This window comes from Meriones unguiculatus, chromosome 4 (genome assembly GCF_030254825.1).
Source record: "Meriones unguiculatus strain TT.TT164.6M chromosome 4, Bangor_MerUng_6.1, whole genome shotgun sequence".
In the NCBI taxonomy this organism is placed as follows: Eukaryota; Metazoa; Chordata; class Mammalia; order Rodentia; family Muridae; genus Meriones; species Meriones unguiculatus.
In genome coordinates, this window is record NC_083352.1 from 39,438,168 (window position 1) to 39,465,864 (window position 27,697).

General features: G+C 42.2%; 1 protein-coding gene across 19 annotated transcripts in view; it reads right to left on the reverse strand.

The window, feature by feature from the left end:
* Positions 1-27,697, reverse strand: part of Tenm3 (teneurin transmembrane protein 3) — a 2,741,632-nt gene that overhangs the window by 86,400 nt on the left and 2,627,535 nt on the right. For all 19 annotated transcript variants that reach the window (XM_060381770.1, XM_060381769.1, XM_060381766.1 and 16 more), the window contains 5 exons: positions 25,899-26,109; positions 25,438-25,539; positions 25,068-25,262; positions 23,771-23,971; positions 17,882-18,067 (listed from right to left, as the gene is read on the reverse strand). In XM_060381770.1, the coding sequence (XP_060237753.1) occupies positions 17,882-18,067; positions 23,771-23,971; positions 25,068-25,262; positions 25,438-25,539; positions 25,899-26,109 (895 nt within the window). The remainder of the gene's footprint in view (positions 1-17,881; positions 18,068-23,770; positions 23,972-25,067; positions 25,263-25,437; positions 25,540-25,898; positions 26,110-27,697) is intronic.

Genomic DNA, 27,697 nt, shown 5'->3' on the forward strand with positions numbered 1-27,697 from the left:
GGAGCTGTTGTCATAGTGCTGTCTCTTGGGGATTCAGAAATAATTTCTTTTCCCAGTAGTAACCACTGCTGGACGGGGGTTGGAAGTTATTTCAGTGCAACCATTCTTGACCTAACGATACCTTGACTAAAGTTGTGGGCAGTGCCATCTTCTTTTAGATGCCTTTCTATGTGGCTTCTTTGAGTAATCTGAAGTGAGTGAGTGTTTGAGTCAGCTTTATATTGCTGTGACAAAAATGCCAGTCAGAAACGACTTAAAGGACTGGATGATTCATCTTACAGAGCTAGTTCAACAAGGCAGGGAAGGTATGAAGGAGCTTACTTCATGGTTGGCCAGGAAGCAGATAAAGGGGAATTGACATTGCCTTTCCCCGCCCACCTTGTGTCTTTTCTTCTTCTTTTTTTTTTAATCGATTCAAGTTTTCAGTCCGTGTTAGTGCCATTCAGGAACAATATCCCTCCCATTCCTTTCTGGAAAGGCTCTCACAGTCCTACGCAGGGGCATGCCTCAACCTCCTAGTGACTCAAAGCCCAGCCATGCTGACAGCGAATACTAACTAACGGTCATAGGGGGTTTATGGTAGGATGCAGATGCCTTTAAAAGGCTGTGACCAACTCCCAGCTTTCACCATCTCGCTTTCAAAATAACCCAGATGCACAGTTGCCCTTGGAGCACAGCAAATGAAGCAGTTGTGAAGGCTTCAAGTCTACGCACCGGGGGTCTCTAGCCTACACACTGACACGGGTGGGCCATGACTCCAAAATGGTGGGTGTGAAAGGTTTGGCCTGTTGGAACTATTTTAATCACATAACCCTTCAATACGCTTTTTGGTCCAGTAGCCTCTGCACACACTTCTCCCGTTGTCCTTTTAAAAAAGAATTCTCTTTGTAAGCCTTCTCATTGTGTTTGGAGGAAGACGCATAGAGGTGGACCTTAAGAATGATGCTCTCCTATCTTCCTGCTTAGTAAGAGGGCTTTAGCCCTCAGGGCCCTTGAAGCATAACCTGTTCACAGGTTACACTCATGTCCTAGCATGCTGAGCAGGAAGGCATGGCATTACTTTGCAAGTTCAGCTAAGGAGTGCCATGAAAATATACAGCTTTAATGAATGTTATAGATGCACGTGACTTAATGTATAAATAGTTTCCACTATTAGGATAATCAATGTATTCTTGTTGCCTGGTCTGTATGGTTTTAGCATGTTACAGAAAGTGATTACAGTGCATGTGCTATGAAGGCTTTCGTATGTTCTATGAAGGAGCTATCTGTTGGGAATTACCCCGTTTACAAATCCTGCTCTATCACCCATATGTTCCTCACCCTCACCCTAATCCACTTACTCACACACGGCGGTGTCAACAGTAACTGCCATTTCCTGGCTGTTAATTATAAGTGAAAACTATGCTAAGCATTTACAATACATTAGCTCATGCATTTTCACCCTCCTCCGGGTGAAGAGGTAGCACTGTAATCTTTATCACTTTAGGGACAAAGAGACTGAGGCACAAGGCAGGAGATTAGCTTGGCTAGGATAAAACTGCTGGCAAACAGCAGTTATGTAATCTGTGAACGCCAACGTTCCCATTCTGACTAAGTGAGTTAGTTATGTTTTCAGCTCAGAAGACCCAGGACTGTGTAACCTGTGTGAGGCTGAGCCTGGGCGTCTGTTCTGAGACTGGTCAAGGGGTTGACTTGAATGAAAACATCTGACAAAGTAGAAATCGTTAGTTCATCATTGAAGATGAAGGAGGACGGCGTGCAAGGTACCATGAAGAACTAAGCCTCAGTGTATATAAGGATACCTCACAGCTTTCTGATAAGAACTGCTGTAAACTGTAGTCCGGGAAACCGGGAGGCAAGCAAGTGAAAAACACACATACAACCAAAAGGGATGAAGACAAAGTGTTAAAAACCACCAAGAGCAGAGCAGTTCAGCTGACCTATAAAGACTGTGCCAAGAGAACCAGAGAAGGCTGCTCCCTTAAAAACAAGGTCAAAAGAGCGCACACGGCTTCTTTCGGGAGGAACGTGGACGCCTGCGAGTCTACCTGGAATGGTACTAATTCCAAATCTTTCACCCTCACACCGATTCTCATAAACACGGAGAAGAAACAAAGGCAGCGCGTTGGCTTCATGTATATTAAGCAGCTCACGAGGGACAAACAGAAAATGTCTGTGTATGCAGCGCTGCTGATGTCTGTGGTTGGGAATGACTCCCACTGTTTCTGCTGGCGACTGTGCTTGGTCAGAACATATTAAAAAGTATGGTATTTTCACGGGACTGCTGAGTTGACGCTCAGGTTTAAGTCAGACATAAGCAAATAAGAGAGGATGGAGAAGGCTGGAAATATTTCTCTCTTTAATTACAACAATCAAATCTTAGGGGCCTATCTTCGGAGGAGGATAATTCAGTCCGACCATAAGATAAAGGACCCATTCCCCACGGTGGCTATAACACTACAAGGTCCTTGGAGTAGAGGGCAGATTTTGTATCTGGTATTGCGTGCTTCATAATCTCTATAGCATGGATTGAAAAAAAATGATTCACATTAGTATCTCATTAAAGTTGTGAGGAAGTATCACTCTTAGATTATTCATGTACCAGTCCTAGTAGGGTGACAGAGAAGCTACAGTCTGCAAATAAGTACATATTAAATCCATTTATTCCAATCAGCAACCGTTTAAATCAGCGCGCAAGCTGCATACCCATTGAGTTGATGTTCGTTAATTGGCACTCACTGCACTGTTTTATTACTGATTACCACACCATAAAGGATTATGATACTGACATAATTTTAAACACCATAAAATAATTTTATATCCTTAAGAGTTTACTTAGGGACATTAAAATATGCTTTAAAAAAAAACCCCACAGAATTTTTATTCTAAGATAGGGGAAAAGCATTTAAAACATCCTACATCCTGGAAAGCCAAAGAGTTTGAATTTCAACATCTAGTAAGTGTGAGATGGTGTCATATAAAGAAAAAAAAGCTCATGTGCATCAGCGTGCTTTCTCGAGACATTTACTCTGTAAAGCTGGTACTCTTATGAAGACCTGCTTCAAATATCTTTGACAGTGTGGGTATTGTCGTCATTTCCTCGGCCCCACTGTTTTTACATCAGTTTGGAAATTTGGCGCACAAATTTTCTGGACGATTATATTGCCCCTTACATTGCCTATCCAGGTAAAGAACACACTTCCTGATTCCACCCAGGCTAGAATAATCAAGATCACATAGAAAAGATGCTCTGAGATCAAGCACATTTTGTAAGATCAGCACTGCTGGGAAAGCGCCAGCTCCTCTGAGCTACAGGGCCTCCTATAGGACAGTATTTGCTATTTCCTTCAGTTTAGAATCACATGCCCGACTGAGGAGTATATTTACAATGGGGGTAACAGAGGGACGCTCGGAATGCTGGCGTTGGCATATTTGATGTCTGCATGTGCAGAACCTGTCCCCGAAGAAGCCTATTGTCTGGCACACCTGTACCGAGCTTTGTAATAGTCTTTGCGTATGGCGCGGTTCCTTCCACTGGACCACATGCAGAAACCTGTTACCAACACATGTCTTCCTTCAGTTCTCAGTCCTTGAGCTTAATGATATACGGGAGAACTCAGCTCTGGATTTTGTAGATTCAAGGGGGAAAAGGACAGGTATATATTAGTATTCTGATGTGGGAATGAAACTAGCCAGAGAGCACTGCGATTAATGTTAATAGAATGTTATATGGGCTGAGGGTGTAGCTCTGTACAGGGCAGGGGAAGCACATGTTAACTATGTTTAAGGCCCTGGGTTCAATTCCCAGGATGTTTTCAAAGATATAGTACAGATGGTTGGGGAGGGAGTTCAGTGGTAGAGCCCATGCTTACCATACGTAAGGCCCAGAACACACATATGCGTGCTATAAATTTATATGTGAAGAGTTAGTTATCTGAGATATTGAAACAAGAACCTCAGTGCTGTGCAACTGATAAGAACACTGGACAGTGTTGACACACGCCTTTAATCCCAGCACTCAGGGAGGCAGAGGCAGGCAGATCGCTGCGAGTTCAAGGACAGCCTGGTCTACAAAGCGAGTCCAGGACAGCCAAGGCTATATAGAGAAACTCTTGTCTTGAAAAAAATACCTCCCCCCAAAAAAACCAAAACCCAAACCAAAAACAAAAAACAACTCCCTCCCCCCAAAAAGTAGCAGTTCAGAGTCATATTCTGTGACTTACAGAGTTTGAGGCCATCCTAGGTGACATGAAATCTTGTCTCACTAAATAAATAAATAAATAATGTTAAAAAGGAAAAAAAATTATAGAATGTTAATGAGGTGAATGAGTCACAGTGGGTCTTTCTTATGCCAGTTTTTTTTCTAGGAAAACATTAATTAAAAACATCAAACTGTCACTCAGCCCCAGACAAACCATAACTCGTTTATAAAAATGAAGTAGATCTAGAACTCCTTCAAAGAATCTGACAAAGTACACATGGATATATACATACAAACTTTTTATGCCTTTCCGCCCATGAGCAGATACTAGCGACACATATAATCTACCCATTTTCTACAATTGTCCTGAGGCCAATGTCTGTACAAAGCATTTATCCTAATGATGTCAGGTAACATAAAAACTGGATATAAGCTTAAATTTTGCAAGGTGATACATATGAATAGTTTCCAAACTCTTTAAATCCCTCTCAGTATAAACTGATGTTCTTTAAACTTTTTTTTTGGTTTTGTAATTGTTATTTTTATTTAGACAAACTCGAGGTTTTGTTAAAAGATATAGTTCAAACCTTCTTAAAAAAATCTTCCGAACTTCCCTGAAAAAAAAAAAAAAAGCCATAAGCACATGGCATTTTATTGCTGAGTCATCAGTGACCTCCACTGTTTCTGTGATGATTCATATTTTTGTGACAATTATTAGTTTATTACATAAAGATAATTTCTACTAAACGCAAACATGTATGAGGAACCCAAAACAGTTTTCCAGGCAGCCTCGCCTAGGTCTTCAGCACGCGAACTCTGGAATGGCTCTTATGGGTTTGGAATAGAGTTCTCTTATACGCTAGTCACACACCCGTAGAGAAGGTCTCCAGAGAGGAAATTCTCTGAAGAAACACCTTAACAGCTCCACCTTACAGTCAAGCGAATCTATGACGACTGCTTCGTATTATTTCCCAGTCCACGGCATACAGTCAACAGAGACTAGGCATGACTAATTCATCTTATTCATAGGTTATATTAAAAGCCCGGACCCATGAGGTAACATTATTATTATTATTATTATTATTATTATTATTTAAGAAACCAGAAAAAAGGGGAGAGTTTGGCTTTAATCAAGCGAATTAGGGGCTGTTCACGGTTGGTTCTGCATACTGCAGAAAATGTGCTCCGTCTTACGGATGCCAGGATGGGGCCTTCACACTCCAGCTCAATATATATTCCTTTGGTAGGAGCATTCCTTATTTGAATGAGTTCGCTTTCTGAAGGGGGGACAACTCCGTTTTGTGTGTATACGTGTGTGTATGAAGAAAAAAGTTTTCTTCTTCCACGGCATTGACCGATTTGTCACCCAGCTCTTTTAGAAGAAAGCACATCACTGCTTCACTAGTGATTTCATTTCCGGAAGGTAGATTAGTGTGTTCTAAGTGAGTCACGGTGTCCACATAAGTGCCGAGAGAGTCTGCTCAGAAGTCCACGTTACCTGTGCAATAACTATCTGGGAACCCTGGCCTTACATTACTCTCCTTTATCTGCATGTCTCTGCCCATCGATCGTGAGACTGGTGGGAAGTTTTCATTCTGTTTTCACTATGAAATGTACTGAGCAGATGGAATATACATTGTTAGCTTTTATAGCTGACTGCTGTAAATTTAGATCTGCGCCTTGCCAGCCATTGTGGAGTAAAGGAGGGCCACTGTCCGCCTAGACGAGCTTTGTCACAAGTGCGGGCGGCACGTGCATGCGGACCTGATTATCTAGACTCACTTTGTGGCTTGCTTGGGTTTGTACCGGTCACACCTGGAAGGACACCAGACTGGAGCACCAGAGAGAGTTAAAGCATATGAAATCACCACACAGACTGTTCTCCTTTACCACGTATGACAGCTACAGGGTGCCATCTTCCTTTCTGCAGACAAATGTATGCAGAGAGGATGACTCACGCATGTGAACGTAGGACCGGGGACTTAACGTAAGAGTCCAGGGCCGGACTGAATGTGAAATACACCATTTTCTACCTCACTGTTCAGGCGGGGACTAATGAATGAATACCTGCTGTCATTAATTCGCAATTAGATCACCCGTGTTTAACCACATGCTTTCTATGTACGCATATATAAATATTAACTTTGGGACAGAAAGGGAATCATTCACCACCATAACAATTAAACAGCTGTAACCTGCCTCGTGCGTTAACCGACAGAGCTGCAGGCGGGCTCCGCAAGCAGATGGCTTTACCCGTCCATGCTTAATGTTAAAGACTTAAAAAAAAAAAAAGCAAAAGAGGTGTTGACAAATCAGAACAAGTAGGCATAGTTTTAATGCAAATCGGTCAATTTGCAATGTAGATCGGCCTAAAAAACTAATTTGGTGTATGGGGGAAAAATTAAGCTCGGTTGTTAAAGGGAGTCATTATATCACATTCGGAGGTAGTGGGTTCCCCACCAACATAATTATTTACTAATTTCATTCAGCCAACGGAGTTTAATGGAAAAAGCATTGGCAATGTATTCATATTTAAGGACCTCCTTTGCTCCTTAATTTACCCAAGGCACATGCCTGTTAAATCCCAGAAATGATAGCCATATTTCAGACCGTTGTTTTCCAGTTTCATTAAAGAGACACTCAAACAGGAGAGGGTCACTGACCCTCTCATAAAGAACCATAGGAAAACTGGCTCCAGTCACACCGTTATCTGTGACTGCAGTAAAGATGGCAGGGTGGGGGAGCCATCACTCTTGGATGAACTATCAGCACAGGCAGATTTGTCTTCTGGACTTATGTAGGTCCCCATGACTGTCCAAGGAACACATCCCATGCCTGCTTCAATTTGCAGGAGACAGTGCAAGACAGAGACCCACCACTGGCCAACGTGCAGAGAGGAAGGCTACACAACCCTCGGCCTTAAATGGGATGTAAACACCCGACTCCCTCCTCTCAAGGCTCAGAGATCATTGTGGTAGAAAGAAGAAAGAGTCGGAGGTGCTGGATGACTGTAAAGAAACTGTCTTTTGGACACGGTGGGGCAGCTGCATGCGTGGGGTCACAGTGGTTTGTGACAGCATGCACAGGACGCATGCAGGCTCAAGCCAGACCAAATCCCAGCACGGAGATGGGAGCTGTCGGCAACTGCTGGCTGCCGGGAGATGCACAGACAGTTCTCTCCAAGGGTGAAGGCCCTGCTAAGCTGGCCACACTTCAGTGGAAAACACACATCTAAGAGCGGGACAGCCCAAACTGGTCTTGATGGGTTAAGAAAATGGACAGAATTTTGGGTGATTAGGGAAGTGGGGTTGAATACTATTAATGAATACTATGAAAATCTCAAAGGACTAATAAACTTCAAGAAATATACATATAGATACACATATATCTATATCTATCTATCTATCTATCTATCTATCTATCTATCTATCTATCTATCTATGATCTTATCTATCTATCGAGACTGGGTGTTGGTGGCACACGCCTTTAATCCCAGCACTCGGGGAGGCAGAGGCAGGTGGATCTCTGTGAGTTCGAGGCCAGCCTAGTCTACAAAGTGAGTCCAGGACAGCCGAGGCTACCCTCTTGAAAAACCCTCTCTTGAAAAACAAAACACCAAACCAAAGCAAACCAAAGCAAACCCCAAACCAAACAACAAAACAAAAGTAAACAAAAAAACCAAACAAACAAATTTATATAGATGAAAGGTAAAAGCAAACAACAACCAAAACAGGCAGATCAGAAGGGAACTTTTGGGATGAAAAGAGGCCGTTTTCAAGTCATTGGCATTTTCTTCTCTGCCGCTCCCCCTTGAGAAAACTCTCAGAGGCTTTAACCCTGTATTTTTTTTTTCCCTGAAAGCTGATGCTTCTGAAGCCAGGATGCCTTCCAGTAAGTTGGGCAAGAAGAAGCTTAGTTTAGTCACCAATTTGGGACTCAAGTTCTACCAGAGGAGGTAGACGGCAGTGGAATCTGAACATAACCTTTCAGCACAAGACAGAATTCATTCGTCATGCTGGGGCTAGAAAAGATTTCTTTGAAAGATCTTGAATGTCCTATCCTCAGAGGCAATGTGCAAACTGCCTGCTTAGAAAATGCTTGTTAATACCAGAAACATTCACCCACAGGACAGTCACTGATGTTCACAACTGACTTTGAGATATCCTAAACATTGTTCCTTTCCTAAAGCATGGAACACATTAATGGTTTCCTAAGAGATACACCTGTCATGAAGATGGGCCTCTCAGCAGCTCTGTTGGCTTTTGATTGACAGTCTCAAGACAGAGATGCTGCTGCCTCCTAATAAATCATGGCATCAAAGGTGGGACAGAAAACAGTGAGATTGGGGAAGAGACAAGGGCACTCTAACAGCAAATGCTGAATATGCTCACATCTCACTACATCCTCAGGGATAAGGAACTGAATACCCTAACAAATAAACCCTCCTCATGACCAGAGAACTCCTGTCATGACTGCTGATTGGATAATGATTCTACCAATTCCAGAGCAAGCCAGGTGCAAAGGCAAATACAAATTCAAATCCAAGCTTTTATTTTTTGAGAATTTGATTATTATAAAGATATAATTTAATCACTTGGTACTTTAGACATATGTTATATCATTATACACAGGAAGGCTATGATGATGCAGAAGGGCAGAATGGAATACTACAGAGCTAATGTTCTAACATATTTCACAAAAACTTCATAGAAGAGTGCAACTTTATTGCCACTCTGTTGCCTTATGGGTATGAATTAAAAAAGCAGAAATCACATGACTCAAGAACTTTAACATGCAGCATTTGAAACTAAACCATGCCAGGAACACAGAGTACAAATTAATCAAGTTTCACTAGAACCACTGGTTAAATCAGTTTTCAGTTGACTTTACTCTAAGTCAGCAGGCTACAGACCATTCAGAAAAATACATTGTCTGAAAGCATGTCTCTGCCCCTACTTGCAACCCTGGCCATCGCAGAGTTGAACCCACAGCCTTATGGCCTCTTCTGATGCAATCAGTGTATGTGAAAACAAGGATCAAACTGATAAAAGAGACAATTCCCATGGGAGCGAGAAGAACCACTCGAGGGTGGAATAAGCCACATCAAAATAGACAGCTCCCACTGCACGGACACCCAACATTCCTCCCCTTCTGCACAGAAGTGATGCAGGCTGAGTGGTTAAAAAATGAACTTCTGTGACACAGCAGTTAGAGTCCTGAGATGAGTAGAGACAGCAATGACATCCTAATCAAAGAGGGTGCTCATCTCTTAGAGAGGTCAGAGAAAGTAGGTTTGCACTTGTGGCCAAGAGACTAAAAGGACTTCATTTAAGAAAATATCAATTCTGAAGGTCTTATGGAGGATAGAGAAATGTACATAAAACTGTTAAATGAGTAAGTTAGGGCTCAAGTGAGAAAAATAATACTGGAGAGGTCCTGGATCGACACTCAGGGCACCTCAATAGAAGAAATCAGACATCAGAAAACCAAATTGGCTTCTAGGACACGGATGATGCCCAGTGAGCTCAGAACGGGACTTCCCTCCATTCTCCCAGGAACCAGTATCCCCCAGCGTCCACACCTAACTTTTTATCAGCTTAGAGGTATTGAGTGGGATGCTCCTTACCAAGCCCTCATGCCGTACCTTCCACAGAAGGGTTCTCAGCCTGTCTGGCTTTCTACTTCCTAAAAGGGCTAGGAAAACGTCCTTTTAATCAACTCCATATCTAATGGCTTTGTGATGCCCATCATGCACCTCGGCCAACAGATCACGGAGGCATTAATGTCAGCCCAAATGCTCCGGGAGCAGTGGTAAGGGTGAGGTGCCTTTATGTGGTGCTTACTCTGTGCCAGGACTGTGCCCATAATCCTTTTAATCCATCCGATAATCTGAGCAGTTATTCTCATTCCTACTTTACAACTGAGGGAACAGGGAATTAGGAGACCTACATAAGTTCCCATCATGCCACAGATAGGCAGGGGCCAGGGTAGACAGAGTTTCCTTTTGGTGGGGAGGGTTGAACTTTTATAACTTGGGACCTTTAAGAAAAAAAAACAAAAAACAAAAAACATCAAGATAGATGAAGTATCGTACACAAGTAAAGAATTGTTTGGAACAAGAAAAATCATAAAATAGAAAAGTTATAAGTTAATGAATAGCACCAATATCAGAAAAGCTGCATAACGTTTACTAAATAATGGCTGCCATTTAAGCCATTTTCTTTATGACTGCAGGACAACACTCATTTTGTCTCCTTAAAATGACAATGATTTTTTTTAATACTTCTATGGAGCTGAGGAAGATAATTCCGTCTTCATTCAACGTGAAGCATAACAGGGTTTTCATTATTGATTAGACTGTTGATTAGAAAAGTTTCATTTGGCTCTGAAATTTGTTATTGGTAATGTCACATAAATTTTTAGCACTAGTACAGATTTCAGGATGTTTTATTGTGTAACAAGCTGGTCTGACATACTCGAAATTGATGATACTTGTTATCTGCTTCGTCTTTCTCAAAAGAGTATTTTTACATTTTATTTTTTGGTTGTTGTTATCCTTGCCAATGTCGGTATGTGTGTCGTGTAAACAGGAAATCCTTTTGTAATGAGCTCATGAGTCAGTGGCGCACTGATCGGCCAAGCACATGTGACTTTACCACTGGTGAATTCATTATTAAAGACAAACTTCATGATAAAATCTTCAAAAGAGTTCTATTTTTCAACCTTTCTGTTTGTTTGTTTTGTTTTGAGACAGTGTTTCTCTGTGTAGCCCTGGCTGTCCTGGAACTCAAAGAGATCCGCCTCTCCAGTGCTGGGACTAACCACACACCACCACACCTGGCTAGCCAGCGTATTCTAATTAGGGAAAACTATGTAAAGGGATTTGTGTATGTAAGATGATAAGAATTCTATTCACACATACGCCAAAGTCTAATTTCCTTTCCAACATTTATTTCTGTCTGCTGCAGGCTCTCAGGACATGCCCTATCTTCATACACTCTCTGACCTTGATAGCTGTAAGTTAAGTCAGTGGATGGCCGGCAGGGAGAGTTCTGAATATTGGGGGTATTTTCAGGAACAGCCACAGACAGAAATGATTTCCTACCCCATAAAACCTGTCTCATCCCATCTAAACCCAGCGTATCTTGCAGATCATCTTTTCCTTGGTGGAACTATCAGGGTGTCTACAGCTCTCCGAGTTCTGCTGTGCACCTTGGAATGTGTTCTGGAAAGGAGACGGGCCCAGAGAGGCAGAGGTCCTAGGTGATTTGCACATGTCACAGTAACACATGGCTATATAAGTCACCGTCCCCCTGGGGGACCTTGGAGGAGGTGAGTATGAGTGAGAGATCCTGAAGCCTCAGCAACTTCCCAATAAAGCTGGCGTGGTCCAAGGCTCAGGCAGCGTGGCACAGTCCTTCTCTAAGCCACTGTTCCTTCCTGACTGACAGGAAACAGAATGCTCCCAGGGCAGTGATATGCAGTAACCATTGTGTGTGTGTGTGTGTGTGTGTGTGTGTGTGTGTGTGTGTTAATTATAAATAGCATAGTTATAAAGCTACTATAAATAGCTTTAAAAAGTCCATGCAGTCTTCTTATTATATTAATTCCAAAATTTGGGTGGGAGAACACTGCAAAAATTCTGGGGAAAGTTGCGAAACTATTAAATTTGCAATGTAAAAAACAAAACAAAACACTTAGAAGTTCTTGTTTTTCAAAAGTGTCAGTTCTTCATCCGACAACAGTGCTCTTCCAGTATCGTCTGAGGCACGAATTGGAACACCAGCCAGTGCTTGCCACACTGGCAAAGGTTTTGATCCTTTTCTCTCCCACACTGCTCAGGGAATAACTCCCCAGCTGTTACATCTCATTTTCTGTTTCTAGCCTCCAGTACCCCAGCGCTCAGAGCAACCATGCTGTTTAACAGAAGTTTGTGGAGTACAGTATACCTATGTTTCATCTGAGCAAACAGCACATTTTTATGATCATTAACGAGTTAAATAAACTAAAGAATTAGAATAAAAAAAACAGCCTGTTTTTTGTAGCTTAAAAAAAAATTAGTATTTTCCTTTGGTCAAATTTCCATTTGAACTGCCTCAAAGTACCTGAAAAATCAATGTTGTTCAATAAACAACTCTGTATTTGAAACATTATTAGAAGAAAAATACCCTAATATATCCTACTTTTCTTTTATATCATGATTTCAAAACAAGTCTTTAACCCCCAAACTAGACACACACAATCTACCCTGATAAAACATTTTGTCTTATAATATGATGGGAATTCTATTAACTCTTAAGGTAAATGCCTTTAGCCTTTTTTTAAAAATTATACATTTTTAAGACAGTGTCCCTCGATCTACCCAGATGGACATGAGCTGGTGATTCCCCTGCAGGACTGCCCCTGAGTGCCTGGATTATGGACTTGTACCATCAGACCTTACCGATTTCACATTTTTTAAAAGTGTCAATATATAAACTGTGATCTGATCTGCAGTTTGTCTCATTCATACTTATTAAGAAAACTAAAGCAACAATTATTGAACTTTCTTTTATCGGCACTTGAGTAAGTGTTATAATTCACAGGCTACTATTTCAGCTAATTCACACAAACCTTTCATGTATGAAACACTTGCATTCTCCACGAAAGAAAACGTAGAGAGCGTAAATGAATTGTTCAAGGCCACTTAGTGGTTCAGCAAGGACACAGGTCTGCAAGTTCTCAGACATCAGAACACTGTGCTCTAAACTCCCACACAAAAATTAACTATTATCATCACTTCACATTAGAAGAAAGACTCCAACTGACGCTAAGAACAGTGAGGACACTAGTCATGCTGAATCACAGAAATAACAAAGACATACCTTTGAAAAAATCAAAGCCTGTGTATTAGGAAAAAGTTACATCGCCTTTTAAATGCAACAGTATTCAGTAAGTATCACAGAGAAGCCTTTCAGTGAGGCCTAATGGGCGAAGAAATGGATTCATGGGTAAAAAGTGACAGGGGCACGTGATATCTACAAAGTGGATCTCAGGATTTCTTAAAAAGTGAAGGTGATTCCTCTTGCTTTCGCATATTCAGCAAAAACCATCTACAGATAAGGCATCCTGGAATTGCAAAAGACCTCAAGGGTCCTTCAGATCGGGCAAGGATCCAAAAGACTTAATCCTTTGGGATAATGGATGGAATGGAAAGGAGTTTAAAAAATCAACCCCCCTTCTAAAATTAACCCCAAAGCTTTAACACAAAAGAGGAGACATAACCTCCAATCTTCTACACCTCTAAGCCCATTTTCTTCCTTTTGGTTCCCTGGAGAAATGTCAAACATGGACCAGCTTGAGAAGACACACAGCCACCACAGAGCCTGCGGAGCTGAGCCCTCCTGTCCTTTGTGACAACTCTCCATGGTAGAGAACAATCAAATGCCATTCAACACCCCAGGAAGACCTCAATCTTACCTTTAGTCTCCAATGCACTCAGACAGACATCAGTGGATAGCACAGGGAAAAATCTTTTTGGGAAACGTCAAAAGGAAAGGCCCTTGTGGAAGTTACAGATTAATGAGTACTCAAAACAAGGCAATTAGGATTTCTCACAGCCCAGGACATTCGGTTGGCTTTGCCCTCTGCTTACAAACAGCATTTCCTGGCTGGGGATGCTGGGGATGCAGTATTTGTATCTTGTGGCACCTTATGTGGAGACACAGGCCAACAGTCTATAGCTATCCCTTCTTTTTCCTAAGCCAAGAGATCGAACCCAACCAACCGAGTTGGCCTCCACACGTTTGGACACTCCAAGTCCAAGTTAAACGACTGTGACAGGAACTCACTCAACGTGGCCACAGCCTCTCCAGGGCCTCGAGGTTCACAGATTCGAACTGCTGGATACCAACTTTAAACTTGACTCACTCTGGCTCAATGCGAGACAGAATCCTTTGGCTTTCTTAAAGACAGCGATAGACACACGATGTTCAAACTGTGCCAACTGGGATCACCCTCTCACCTGCGGAGGAGCCGCAGCATGGCAGGGTACGACTATGTTATGCCAACCTCAGAATGATACCCGTGTTGTGTGCTATTGCTGTCAAACTACACGAGTGACAGGTACCGCTGCCTCATGGATGGGGCTCTTTCATTCAAACTCCCTTTGTTTCCTCAGTCCTAAAGGGGTCCAACAATCCTAAGTGCCTCCCAGGGAGAAAGAGAAAGAGACCTCTTTTAATCACACTTACTGCCGAAAATCAGTCTCCCGTTGCTTTATTTTCTATCTGCACGAGTCACTAGGAAAAGTGTTACCCAAGAAAGGAGGCCTTGGCACAAGTCCTATAGATAAACACGCCTAATTTGCTGAACTTGTGGTTTGTAACAAGAGGAAAATATGAGTACACTAATAAAAACATCAGGATGGAACCCCCCGATGTAACAGCAAGAGTCCAGCCAGTATTCTGCATTTCTGACTAATTCACTATCAACATGCCCACGGTTTTATGAAAGCGTGAACTGAGTTTATGAAGACAGTAAGATGACTAATGAATATTCTCTTGTTTTCAATTGAGAACCAGTGTTTGCTTCTAACTGTTTAATTTCTCCTCCACCTCTGTTTCAATTAACCTCCCTGTTTGTATTCTAGGAGATGACACACACTATGGAGAAAAGGAAAAGAAAATCTCGTTGATTTACAAGTAGTCTGTCATAGGACGCCAGTTTCCTTTAGCCAGATTTGTGTTTGAACGGAGAGGTGCTTCATGGAATAGGAACTGCCCCACGTGAGAAAGAGCCCCAGCAGCTCCTGGTTGCTTCGCCAGTGGCTCACAAATGGCCCTTGGGCTTCATTGTGGCACACACAGAAGCAGAGAGAAGGGAAATTGCATCTATGTGTGACAAAAACGGAATCATTCCAACAGCATGAAAGAGCCGAGTAGGATTTAAAAGGACCTCCACACCGTTCACTTTGGTGTGCCGAGAACTGAGCCCAGGGCCTTGTGGATGCTGGCCAAACATTTTACCACAGAGTATGTCCTCAGCCTGAAAGGGGCTCCACATCGTTTAAGAGGTTCACATCCAAGCAGGTCCTTTATTTCCCGGACTAGAGTATAGAGCAACACAGTTAATGAAAACCACAGAAAACAGAGCTCTTCCCCAACAGTGCAAGAGACATCCAACTTCAGGAAAAAGACCCAGCACTGACAAAAATCCTGTTTGTTTCCACACAACTGGGAAATTGTTCAGGAATAATAATTTATCCATAGGAAACTGTTCATTGTCAATGTTACCCACATAAAACCGCCCATGCCAGTGAGGATACGGCAACAGAATAGCTTATTGGGTAGCTATTGGGCACTGAGTTATATGTGCCCATTAGTGGCTTCCTGGTTCATATCTGATTTTTTAAAGCCAGATACATGTGTACTTGCTGTCCTTAAGATATACAGGGAGAAATATAATTAATTTGCTCATGTGATGAGGTCACATGATATAAGAAACATATCTTTGTAGTCCTGCCTCTGTGTGGAACTAGGGGACTGCACTGTCCTTTGTATGTCCCCAAAAGGTACAGGAATCCTGCCTGCCTGCTGTTTTCTGCTTAGGCAGCTTCATGAGCTTCCTGTGGGCCTTGCTCTGGAAGCCCCACTGACAGTAGAAGGGAGAGCTGACTCAGAGCGGGATGAACACCGAGCAGGAGCTTGGGCTGTGACTATGTAAGCAGTGGACGACTCCAGCAGACTGAACCTTCTGCCAGCGTCAGGCAGTAACTTCCCCTCACCAAGTCACCCCCGTGGGTGTTGCAGAGGTGACGGTGCAGATGGGGCCTTCAGAAGCTCACAGGGCTGGGTCCTGTGTGATATCAGAAAGTTTGGACGGTCGCTATACTGCTCCAGGTCTCATGTCCACAAGGAGCCCTAAACACCCTTTCCCGAGACCCTGAGATACTGGTGATCATGGCAGACAGAAGACAGCTCCTCAAGCGGAGACCCTTGAACCCTTGAGTTTCAGAGGCTTGTTTGCTCGGCAGAAATTCTGTACACGCACTGAGGCATCTCAACCTGGGGAAAGGCTAATGTTTCCCTTGGCCCCAGACTGTGATGTAGCCTTCTCTCTTTCCGATCGCTATAAGCTACAGTCCCAGAAGAAGGCCCAAAGATGTGGAGGCGGTGGGACCTGTGAAACAGATGTCAAAGGAGATCACCAAACACGGGGGTGTGCTGGGATTCTTGAAACATGCTTTCACGGATGCCAACAACATTGCAAAGAACCTTACATAAAAGTTGGTAAAGACAGAACTGTGCAAATAAAAAAAACATACTGACTTTTAATTGTGTGTGTGTGTGTGTGTGTGTGTGTGTGTGTGTGTGTGTAGGGTAGGTATGTGCATGTGCATGTGACCGCAGAATTGTGACACTCTTATAACACATTTGTGATTTCTGTTTCCCATGATGAAATTTCTTGCCGCCCAATTCCTGTAAGCAAAACAAGAAGTGCATCATACATACACATTGGAAGAACACATTAAGTTCCTGACACGCTCCCAGACAGTTTCATCAAATTTTACCCGATGAGCACAAAACATCTGAGAAAACATGGCGCCTTACCTTCTGAGACTTTTGTCAGCCTGTCATTTATAGTCAATGACGGATACTTTTAACAAACTGAGGTAGGAATTTATGACTTGATTTACCCTTTTATGTACGTTATTAGTTCGGCATCTTAATTCTGTAACTTGAATGGTAGAAGAATACTGCGTATGTTGAGAAGGTGGTACATTTGTTCTACGTACTTTTGAATCCACGTTAAATGCTGGTTAGGGACAACTTCTTTTACCACTTTTTTTTTTTTCCATTTACAAAAACCATTTTTGTTCTGAAAGAGATGGTTAATATTTTATCCAACCTAAAGGTGTTTATGAACACCGTCACATTTGAAGAATTGCCAGGCAAATAAAGAACAGCTGCACTTGGGCTCTTCCTATGTTACTTCTAATAAAGTTGTAATATAAAGCCGGGGGTGGGGCGGGAAATCAAATCTCCTTGGTAGAAACTCACTGTACTAAAAGTCTAAGGACGGCGATGCTGGGATCTATGGAGCTCAGCATGCACAGGTATTTGGGAAGCTGAAAAAAAAATACGTGAAGTAGAAAGGGTGATTGCTCTCAGGAGGTGCAGTATCAGCATAGACTACCACCAGAGAGCACTCATGATGAAGCAAGCCGCGGTGGCCAGGCGAGCACTCTGTGCTTGATCTGCATGGGTGCGTTATAGCTGACAAAAACGCGTGGCTTATAAACAAAAAACTGAAATTTCCTCGTGTAAGTCCATTTCTGTGTTAGTCCTTCGTGCTAAGCAACAAACACAAATAGTGATATCTCAGACTCAGGCAAGTTCCTCTAACAAGAAATGAATCAGCTCTGTAAAAGGCAGCGGGGCCATTAAAAGCAAAACTCTTCTTTCTAGATGAGAAAATTAAAAAATAATCTGAAGAGGGGAGCTTTTCTTCCAAGCTGAAAAACAGCCACAAATCTGACCTCTTTTGCAGTGGACGGAGGACGAGGAGAAGCATGTCAGTAGGTGGGGCTTGGTGAGAGACTGCTTTCCTATCATGTAGATGGCCCTGGGTTTGCTCCCAGCACAGGGGGTGGGGAGAGAGAAAGAAATAGCTAAGTAACTAGAAGTCTGGCTGGCCTACCAATCGTGCAGTGCTCTCCGTTCCATCCTTGGCTGCATTCACACTTGCCGTCCTTGCAGGTCCCGTGTTCGGCGCAGCGAGGGTGGCAAGCTCTCTGGTTGCACGCGGGGCCTGTCCAGCCTTCTTCGCAGCGACAGGTGCCCCCCATGCACACACCGTGGGAGCCGCAGTCCACCGAACATATTTCTGGATTGCAGAAAGAGGGAAGAACGGGGTGGGGGCGAGAAGGACAAGTATTAGGAGCTGCACCTTACATTTGTCCAAGCAAAGGGCAAGGCCATTGTGCTGTACACCAATGAGTAGCAACTGTTACATTCTTCCATCTCCTTTAATTTTACATGTGGCTATGCGAGTACATAAAGCACATACGGGAAATTTTCTTTACTATATTATATGTACTACGTGCATAGCATGGTCACATATAAATATATAAGGCTACCACCCCTGGTGGCCAAGAGAAAACGTGCACACCAAAATAATGAGATCTCTGAGTCGCTACGGCTGTCAAGTACTTAACAGGAACTGTATTACGCACAGTCGCTGAGAAATGAAAAGCGCTGATTGCTAAAGCCAGGGCTTCAATTTTTAAAAAAAATATTCAGAAACTTGGAGGAGAATCTGTTATAGAAAGCACATTAGCTTGCTCACACAGGCTGGCATGCTGGTTAAATAAGAGGAAATGTTGTTTTTCCTATTTAGTAAATTTGTACTCTTGACAGCTACAAATTGCCTCGCTCGCATAATAGAAAACCAGTTTAATAATAAACATACACACTGACTCTGTCATTTGAAAAACAAAGATTTTCATTTGCCGGAATTTTTGAAAGGCGCACAATGACCAAATGCCTTCAAATTGTGTAACACTGGATTTAAGCCTTTAAAAAGAATTCAGATGTCTAAAGTATTTTTTTTAATAAAGCTTTCTTAAGAGCTTTATTTAACTAGGTCTAACGGAGAAAGAGGGAGAAATAGAGGGCAAGGGAACACTGACGAATTGTTGGGTTTTTTATTAAGTTAACTGTGGGTTTTGTCCTAAGACCGCAAAACCATTGTTCCAATGATTTTGGTTTTCATTCCAAAAATCATTTCTAAGAAATAAGAAAGAGATGGGTGCCTTATTTCTTTTAGTTAAAAGTAGTAAATAAGCATTTATATCACCACATACTCCTGTTTTCACACTCAGTCCCCAAACGGCATTTCTTGGCCACTCTACTTATCTACATTCTTATCTCCTTTTGACACCATAGTAAGACATTGTAAGAACTGCAACAGTTCTTATAAACAACCTTCAGGAAATTAGCCTGGAGAGAGTTGTGTCTCTGCTTTTTTTTTTCTTTTTCCCCATACCATGTTTTTCTATCTCCTTTGAATTAAATTTTTGATTAAGAGGCCAAGATGGTTTGATTAACTTCAGAGAAACACAACATCAACACAGCATCAAAAGAGGGGTTTTTGGAGGTCCCCCTTTTATTCAATCGAATCAATTTTTCATTAGGGTGAAGTTGTTTATCAGCGTTTAACACACGGGCTTTGAGCAAGGTGCGTCAATCTTGGTAATGAACTTATTAATTAGAGTTAATTTAATTGAAGTGGAATTGAAGGGCTAATTAATGGACACACTGCTGATGAAGATAGAGGGAAACTCCGCTGCTTTCAGACCTGTAAACTTTACCATGGAAAGAATTTATTTTTTTCCCCTCTTTTTATTTTTTTAATAGCTTCACTCAATGTTCTTCTGGTTATAAATTCTACTCTGTGATTGAGTGTAGATATCTGAAGGTCATTTCACAGTAGCAAAGGAGGTAGCAGTAGCGGGCAGTGTTTTCCTTTAGGATTCATTTGGTTAAAAACCTCAGATTTATATTGCTAGTAAATGCTCAGCCACATATGTAAGTAAATGATAATGTTTGGATAAGCTGTAAATAAGAGCTATTCAGCTGTCAGCACTGGATGGACACACGAGAGAAGATACATACCGAAGGTGACCACGAGCACTCTGAGGTCACTGCTACTTATCTTAAGTTTCCTTTCCTTTCTCAGCTGACAATTCAGTTCACTATTTTTCCCAAAGAACACTTTATTCTCATTCATTCTATACACTGAGTTTGATGTCTTACACTTCCACTTTGCACTGAAGAGTATAAACATGAACAGAACAAAGTTCTCGATCTGCTTTCTATTTTTATTTAGATTTTTAAAAATTCAGGTAGAATTTTTATTTAGAGTCTCAGCTACAAAGTAATCATATCAGCACAGATAGCAAGTCTAAATACATAAAATAATAGAGGATATGCATAGCCAATTTCATCTTTGAATTAACATCTATTTATTTATTTATTTATTTACTCTTCAAGGCAAGATGATTCTATGACGATGGATGCCATTTTTAATCATCTTAAGATTTACATGGAGAAAAACCAGTGGGCATCCCACTCCTTCCTCTGCTTTGGTGAGAGTGGGAAGCAAGCTGAACGACAACCTTGTGGCAGGGACTGCTGCACAGTAAGCTTTATTAGACCTGTGCTCCCAAGGGAGGACGGACCTGAACCAAGAAATTTTACTACTCAAGTAATCGTCCCTATAAAACGGAACTGGATTTTCTTTGTGGAATGCCCCCCCCAAACACAAACATTTTAAAGTACAGGAGCTAGAAATGTAAGTAAGCAAAATTTCAGAAATAACTGAATGTATATTTTGATTCTTAAGGTATGTATTTATTTCTTTTATTTTTTGCTTTTTTGAGACTGGGTTTCTCTGTATAGCCCTGGCTCTGGTGGAACTTACTCCATTGACCTGGCCTCAGACTCAAGAGATTCACCTGCCTCTGCCTCCAAAGTGCTGGGGATTTAAGGCGTGCACCACCCCTGCTCGGCTAAAATATTCATTTCTTATGAAAAGTGGACAAACCAAATGAATACAGACTGTGTAATGGACTTATGCTTGATAAATGTTGGTTGCGAAGGCTTTCTTAAAACTCTTTAGTGAGATGGTCTGACCCCCTCCACAATCCAGACCCCATCTTATTGTTTTCTTATTTATGTAAACATGTTATTTGTTTTGGAAGTCATGGATTTTCTAACCAACCTTTTGGGCTATTATTTCTACAATGAGGCACAGACACACAATAATGTCTGTCTGCTTTCGGAGGCATGTGCCAGTGATGGAGGGGCACCTAAGGAGGAAGGGAGTGAGGAGAGAAGGTTGTGAGAGGAAGAAGGTGTGAGAAAAGGAGTGAGGGAGGGAGGAGACTGTGAGAGGGAGGGAAGAGGATGTGACGGGGAGAGTGAAGAGAAAGGAAAGGGAGGAGAGTGTGAGGGAGGAAGAGAGGGAGGAAGACTGAGAGAGGAGAAATGAGAAAACAGTCACCCTTGGTGGACAAGAAATTTTTTTTTAAGACTGTTACAAACTAGCTAATAAATTTTTTTTTCCCTTTGGCTTATTTCCAGGATTGCATTTGAAGAATCAGAGATGAATCTACCTTGTTGATTTTGAATTACAGGAGAGAAAAGATGCCATTCACGTGTCTCAAAATTCTAGGAAAAGCAGAATTTATAGAGCTCACCAGTTTTCCCCAACCCTGTCTTTAAAAGCAACAACAACGTGGGGTCGGGATGCACTGGCAGAGGACCCGGGCTCAGTTTCCAGGACCCACATGGCAGCGCACAACTGTCTGTAATTCCAGTTTCTCCCGGGCTCTGGCATGCACATGGTGGACATACATACATGCTTGCACAACACTCACACGCATAAAAATAAATGAATAAATCTTTAGGAAAAAAAAAAAAACCTTCAACAATGTGAATGACCCGCCTGGCAAAATTTTGTTTTGTTTTATACTACTAGGCCATATTAATAAATGAAATAATTTCATTTCACGGCTCTGATATTTGGGGAATATGGTGAATATTAAGCCAATTGAGGAGGAATGGAAAGAAGCTGCTGTTCATGTTTCATACTATCACTGCTTTTTGCTGATGTCCGTAGCCCTTCCGCACCATGGACGCTAACGCTGTGCTCTAGTCTATCTGCCATTACTCCGCCAGCGCATCTGAACCTAACTACCGGGGCTCCAGGGAGCGGGACTATTATCCCCACCTTATAAATAAAGAAGCAGAGGCACGGGGAAGTTATATAGCTTGCCCTACGCCCTCCCCAAATGTAGCTACTGAATGACCAATCACTACAAGCAGCATTCAGAGTTAGGGGTGAGGCTCACTCGACCAAGTATGCTTAAGGCCCCCAAGTTCAATAACCCGCACTGGAAGAAAATAATAACAAAAAATTGATTGGACCTGAACAGATGGACTCCCATGTTCCTAACGAGCACGCCTTATGTTTGTTAGAGAAGCAGGAGATGGAGGGGCCAGGAGGAAGAGGAAGAGCAGAAAGACGATGCCCCCACGCCAGGCTTCACACCGAATGCCTGTATTTACACACTACTGCTGGGAAAAATCGAATCTTTCCTTTCTCCTCCTTATTTTGCTCATTCCTTCTCCTCTCCTTTTTTTTTTTTTTTCCAAATATTTATTTTTGTTTGAGTATCCTTAATTTTCTCTCCTCGCCACTAATACCAACCTACCTCTACTGTTTCTTTTTCTGACTTCTTGGCCTCTTTTCGATAATGGTATGGACTCCAGTTTCCCCTGCTTTGGACTTTGGACTCCTTTTTACCAAACTTCTATACCTTATTTTTTTTTTCCCCAGAAAGTCTTGCCTATTGCTCATTTGAAGTGCTTTTCATTTCTACTGATTCCAAGCCATATGCCGTCTCAACAGTCCTCACTTCCGCAAAGTCCTCTCACGAGCAAACTGAGACACACAGCAATTTTCTAAAGACTAAAGATCCATGAAATAGACCTGGCCATGAACACATGTATATGGCTTCACAGCCCAAGTCCTTAGACACTCCCTAATAGCTTCCTTAGTCACAAACGGCCCCTTACCTGCCCCTCCCCTGAGCCTGCTATGCCTCAGTGAAGGCAGAAGTCTTAATAGAACTCCCTGTGAAAATTTTCAGTGTTCATCAAGTCAGGATCACTCCTCTGAGTTTAGCAAATGATTCCATGTAACACTTGGTATGATATTATATTGGCGTCTAATTATTTCACGTGTGCTCATTTTAGCTCCCAATTAAAACCGTCATCTTCTAGGCTGAATGGCATCCTCTCACACTGTGTGACTAATGACTGGGAATATTGTGGAATTAGTTCCTGAGTTGCATCCAGTGTTACCAAAAAAAAAAAAAAATAGATTTGACCAAAAAAAAAAAAAAAGAAATCAGCAAGTACCATTGTGTACAATGTCCATTTCCGTGTTCTCTGAGTATGTGCATGTGCCCATATACTGTGAATATGATTACTGTCATTTTCCTTCTAATCTAATTAAAAATCTGTGTTGAACTAGTATCCATAATGGACATTTACATTACTCTTTCATGTTCAGCCTACTGTTGTTCATAAGTTTCTTTCTTTCTTTTTTTTTTTTTTAAATTGCAGATTATTTGTTCATGACGTAAAGAGCCTGGATTCCAGGCTTGGTGGCATTGGACTGTGAGTACAGGCCAGTATCTTATGGGTGGAGTCTGAGGCCAGCCAGATCCTAGTGTGTCTATGAAGTACAGATACAATGAGACTGAAGAAGATAAGGCTGTCTTGTGACGATGAAAGACAATCCTTGCCAATAACAGAGTGAATTTTTAATAAGAAAAATACCAAAGCTTATTTCCTTTTTATAAGGAGTAACTACTTCATTCCTTTAAACATTTGTATCTTTAAACAATCACTTGGTTATGTAATCAAGCTTAACAAGTGTGCCCAAAAAACCCAGATATCCCAAATCTTAAGTAAACCATGGGTAAACACCCAATCATATCTCACTGATTGACCTCACCATTTGAACAATCTGGGCCAGTCCAATTCGGGTCACAAGTGCAGGAGCCGCTTTCTTGAAGGTATGTCCCGTGGCCTGAGCACTGGTCTGGGCACATGGTCTTCAGTATTTCACAGTTGCTGCCGCCCCATCCTGGACTGCAGTGACATTCCCCATGGATACACACCCCGTGATTAGAACATCCAGGGTCTAGACAGTCCGCTAGTGTCAAGAGAGGAGAACGGTTTTATTAAAGATGAAAGATAGCAGAGAGTTCATGCAGGATGAAGAATCAACTCTTAATTTAATTCACATGAATCTTTCAGATAGGCAGACATCTGTCCACCACTCTCAAGGACTTGTTCCTGAAAAAGCAGAGTTATAATACAACCAAGCATCAGGAACCAACCCGATGCCATTTAGGTAACTGAGACTAGTTGTAAGAATTTGTCATTTTCACGGATTAGTCAAACACGCTCTGGAGGTTTTGGACAATCGCTCTGTGTTGTGTGTAAGCAGAGTCACAGATATGGCCTTTTCAAGAACAGACCCTTTACATGCTGACCTGCTCCATGACCACTGACCACTGGCAGCTGTCTGGGATCCTCAAATTGTTAAAGAAATAAATGAGTTGCACACTCTGTCCTTCTTAATTCACTTTAATGTGCTTTAGAAGATGAGATTTAATTTAGCAATTTGACTCAATAAAACTTTACACTTGTACGGTCAATGGCCTGAAAATTTAATTCCAGAGACTTAATTGCATTACTTTGTGAGTGTAGATCAATAAAATCAATCTGATTGGAGAACAGAAATGGTGCTTTTTTTTTTTTCTGCTTTCTGGAAAAAAAAAAGCCAGTTTAACTGCACTTTACAGTACAACGTCTTGACTCTCATCTTCCTATACAGCGATGGAACAAATACACAATGTTGTTCTCATTCCTTACATTACATCCAATTGTTCATTCTTTCTAGACATGCCAAAGAAGTTGGCATCAATGCAAAAAGCTAAAAAAGAGACAAGCCAGTCCTTTGTTGAATTTCAAAGCACAAGCGCATGCTTACTTTCTCACGTTTAAAAAAAAATATAAAGAGTTACACATGCTCTAGAAACAGAGCAAGAGGGCTCTTTTGTATTTGTTCTTTTTATTAGTTAAAACCACTAAGAAGACAATGCATTCATAAATATGGAAATAACAATTGCTCTCATAAAGAAGCACGTGAAAGAGGGATTCATTTGCCAAACCCGAAGATTACAGATTTAATCTGCTCCTTCATGGTGAGAACAATAGGGTTCCGTAAATATTGACATGTTTACCTTCTTCACAATTTTCTCCTTTGTATCCTGAGTTGCAAGCGCAGGAGCCCATGATGCAAATCCCACGACCCCCACACTGCGGGTCAATGCACTGGGTGGTCGGCACGTCACACTCGGTGCCCTTCCAGCCACTGAAACACAGGCAGCGGCCCTTGGAGTACTGCCCGTTGCCGCTACAGAGCACTGGACAGGCTGCTGTGAAAGAACGCGACAGAGGGGTCAACAGCCACGTTTTCCACCGAGCCTCCCGAAGAACGAATGATGTGCCGTCCCCGCCCCTTTTCTTTCCCGAGTTGCTAAGTTTTCTCAATTCGACGTATTTCCTACAGCTTATTTATATCGGCTTAAGAAGAGAATCGAACCTGCATACCTCTTGAACAATCCGGACCCAGAAACCCTGGAAAACAATGGCAAGTTCCAGAAACGCATTCTCCATTTCCATGGCAATTTCGGGGGCACTCCACCACAGACTCTGAGGGAGAGAGACAGAGGGAGCATTTGTGAGGTGCCCACCTCCCTCAGAAGTGGTCCCTCTGTCCATTTTAGTGACGTGTTGATGCGTTTACGGACGGCTCCCTTCATAAACCCCAACTTGATTCATTTACACAAGATGATCTGATGCTGGCGCCACTCAAACGCAGATTTTTAAAGTGTTCTCTTGGGGCGCTTCTCTCCCCCACGGTAATTTATAGCCTTTCTTACAGAGTTTTAGGGCTTGCATTTACCTGCGCCCCATCACCCTAGTAACCACTCAAGTTTGGTAAAGGTGCTTTAGTTTCTACCGAGCGCGGAGTTTAGGCCGGAGGCGGAAAAGGATGCAGAGGCCCCTACCTATAACGATGGTGTTGAAAGACACTTGCTCTGGATTTTTCCCATCGTTATAAAAGGCCAGATGCCAGATTCCAGAATCCAGGTACTGGATGAAGCCAGCTTCGTGCAGGCTGACAGACCTCGCCTGCCGCCCGGCTCTTTCGGACTCCACCAGGTTCCGCTGTTCTCTTGCAATTAGCCTGCTGCCATCCAGGAGCTCCACAAAGTCGTACTGGGCATGGGGGCAAGGGAAACAGCGTTAGTACCTGGAAACAACAGGTGTGTGGCCAGTTCTTCCGGCCTTCGTTCTTTGGGAGTAAGTAGAGGGTTAGGAAGTTCTTGATTGACAGGTCCAAGCGACGGAAGCCTTCCGCCCAGGCATTTTATGAAAATAAGGACTACCGGTCACATCTCCTTGTTCCATTTAAACTGAAACGATCATTTTCTTCCTTTTCAGGGAGCTAAGCCTTCCAAATGTATTCAGTTCTCTTGACCGATGACTAGCTTGTTAAATTTAGGTAGTCTCGGGATATAAACATGAAATGTGTGTGATTTTACTCAGACCACGAATGGCTCCAGGTCCGTTCCTACTTGTTGCTGACGTAAAGCAACCACTGCTGTGCTGCTTACCTGGTACTGGGACTATTGGGGCTCTTTAGGAGGTTCAGCAGGGTCTCCCACCTGGGAAGTGCTCTATGGACCTGGGCGCACCCTGCTGCAGAGCTGGGCCATTTCCCACCACAGCACAGCACTCTCTCTTGGGACCCTAACGTAAACCGCCCCCCCCCCCAGAAGTTTCATGGGATTCTGACATAAATAGAGTCAGGTGAAACCTTCCTACCGAGGACCTTAACATCCTTCGTTAAAGTCAGTCAACTGATCAACAGAAGGGTTTGGTAAGATGGGAGAAACAGCTACAGGCAGAGTTAGGGAGCTGATGCCAGTCCTCCTTGGAGCTACTTTTTGCTTTTACTACGATTAATCAGGGACACTGGAGGTTAAGAGAGTTGACGTGGAGAACTTAAACTACGGCAAGTGGCTGGCAACACTGGGAGTGTTTGAGAAGTTTGTAAACAAATGCCAGTGAATTTGGAAGACACTGAAAAGGCTCTCCAACATTGGTTTCAATAATTACACGAGCTAAAAGCTTCTCAGTGAAGTACAGTGACTCTCTTGCTGCATAATTGCCCAGTTTCATTTTACTTCAAAGACACATTAAACGTGAGAGCTCACAAGAATAGGTAGATATATACTATGCATGAAACACGTAATTGCAGCACCATATCCATATGCATCATTAGTGCTCTATGATTGACTCTTTAATCGGAATGGTTGTCCAAGGAAAACAATTATCATATGCCTTTCTTAACCAAGTCAAATAAAAATAAAATTAGTTATTGGAATTTCTGGGAATTATGTTTAAATAGATTGCCACTGTGCAGACCACAGGCAGCCTCTGTTGCAATAAGAGAATTTAATATGTGATTCAGTTTTGACTTATTAAAGCCTTTATTTAAAGAGAGGCATTTTGTTCTTCGGGTAGTAATCTGCAAAATATATCCTAACTTCATTAGCCCTAAAACTTTTTTTTTTCAATTTTCTTACAAGAATAAAAGCGATGATTTCTCTGGCTATTTTTAAAAAGTTCACTGGAATTCTATATCCTCATGATCACAGGAGAAGGAAGTCTAATTTTGAAGGTTGTCTCCTCCTCTTGAAAGTCCTCTCCACTTACTCATATTTAAATATTTATATTGTCAGGGCAAAGCAAGAGGAAAGAACTTCTTTTTGTGGTTCAATACAGATATTTTTTTTTCTTC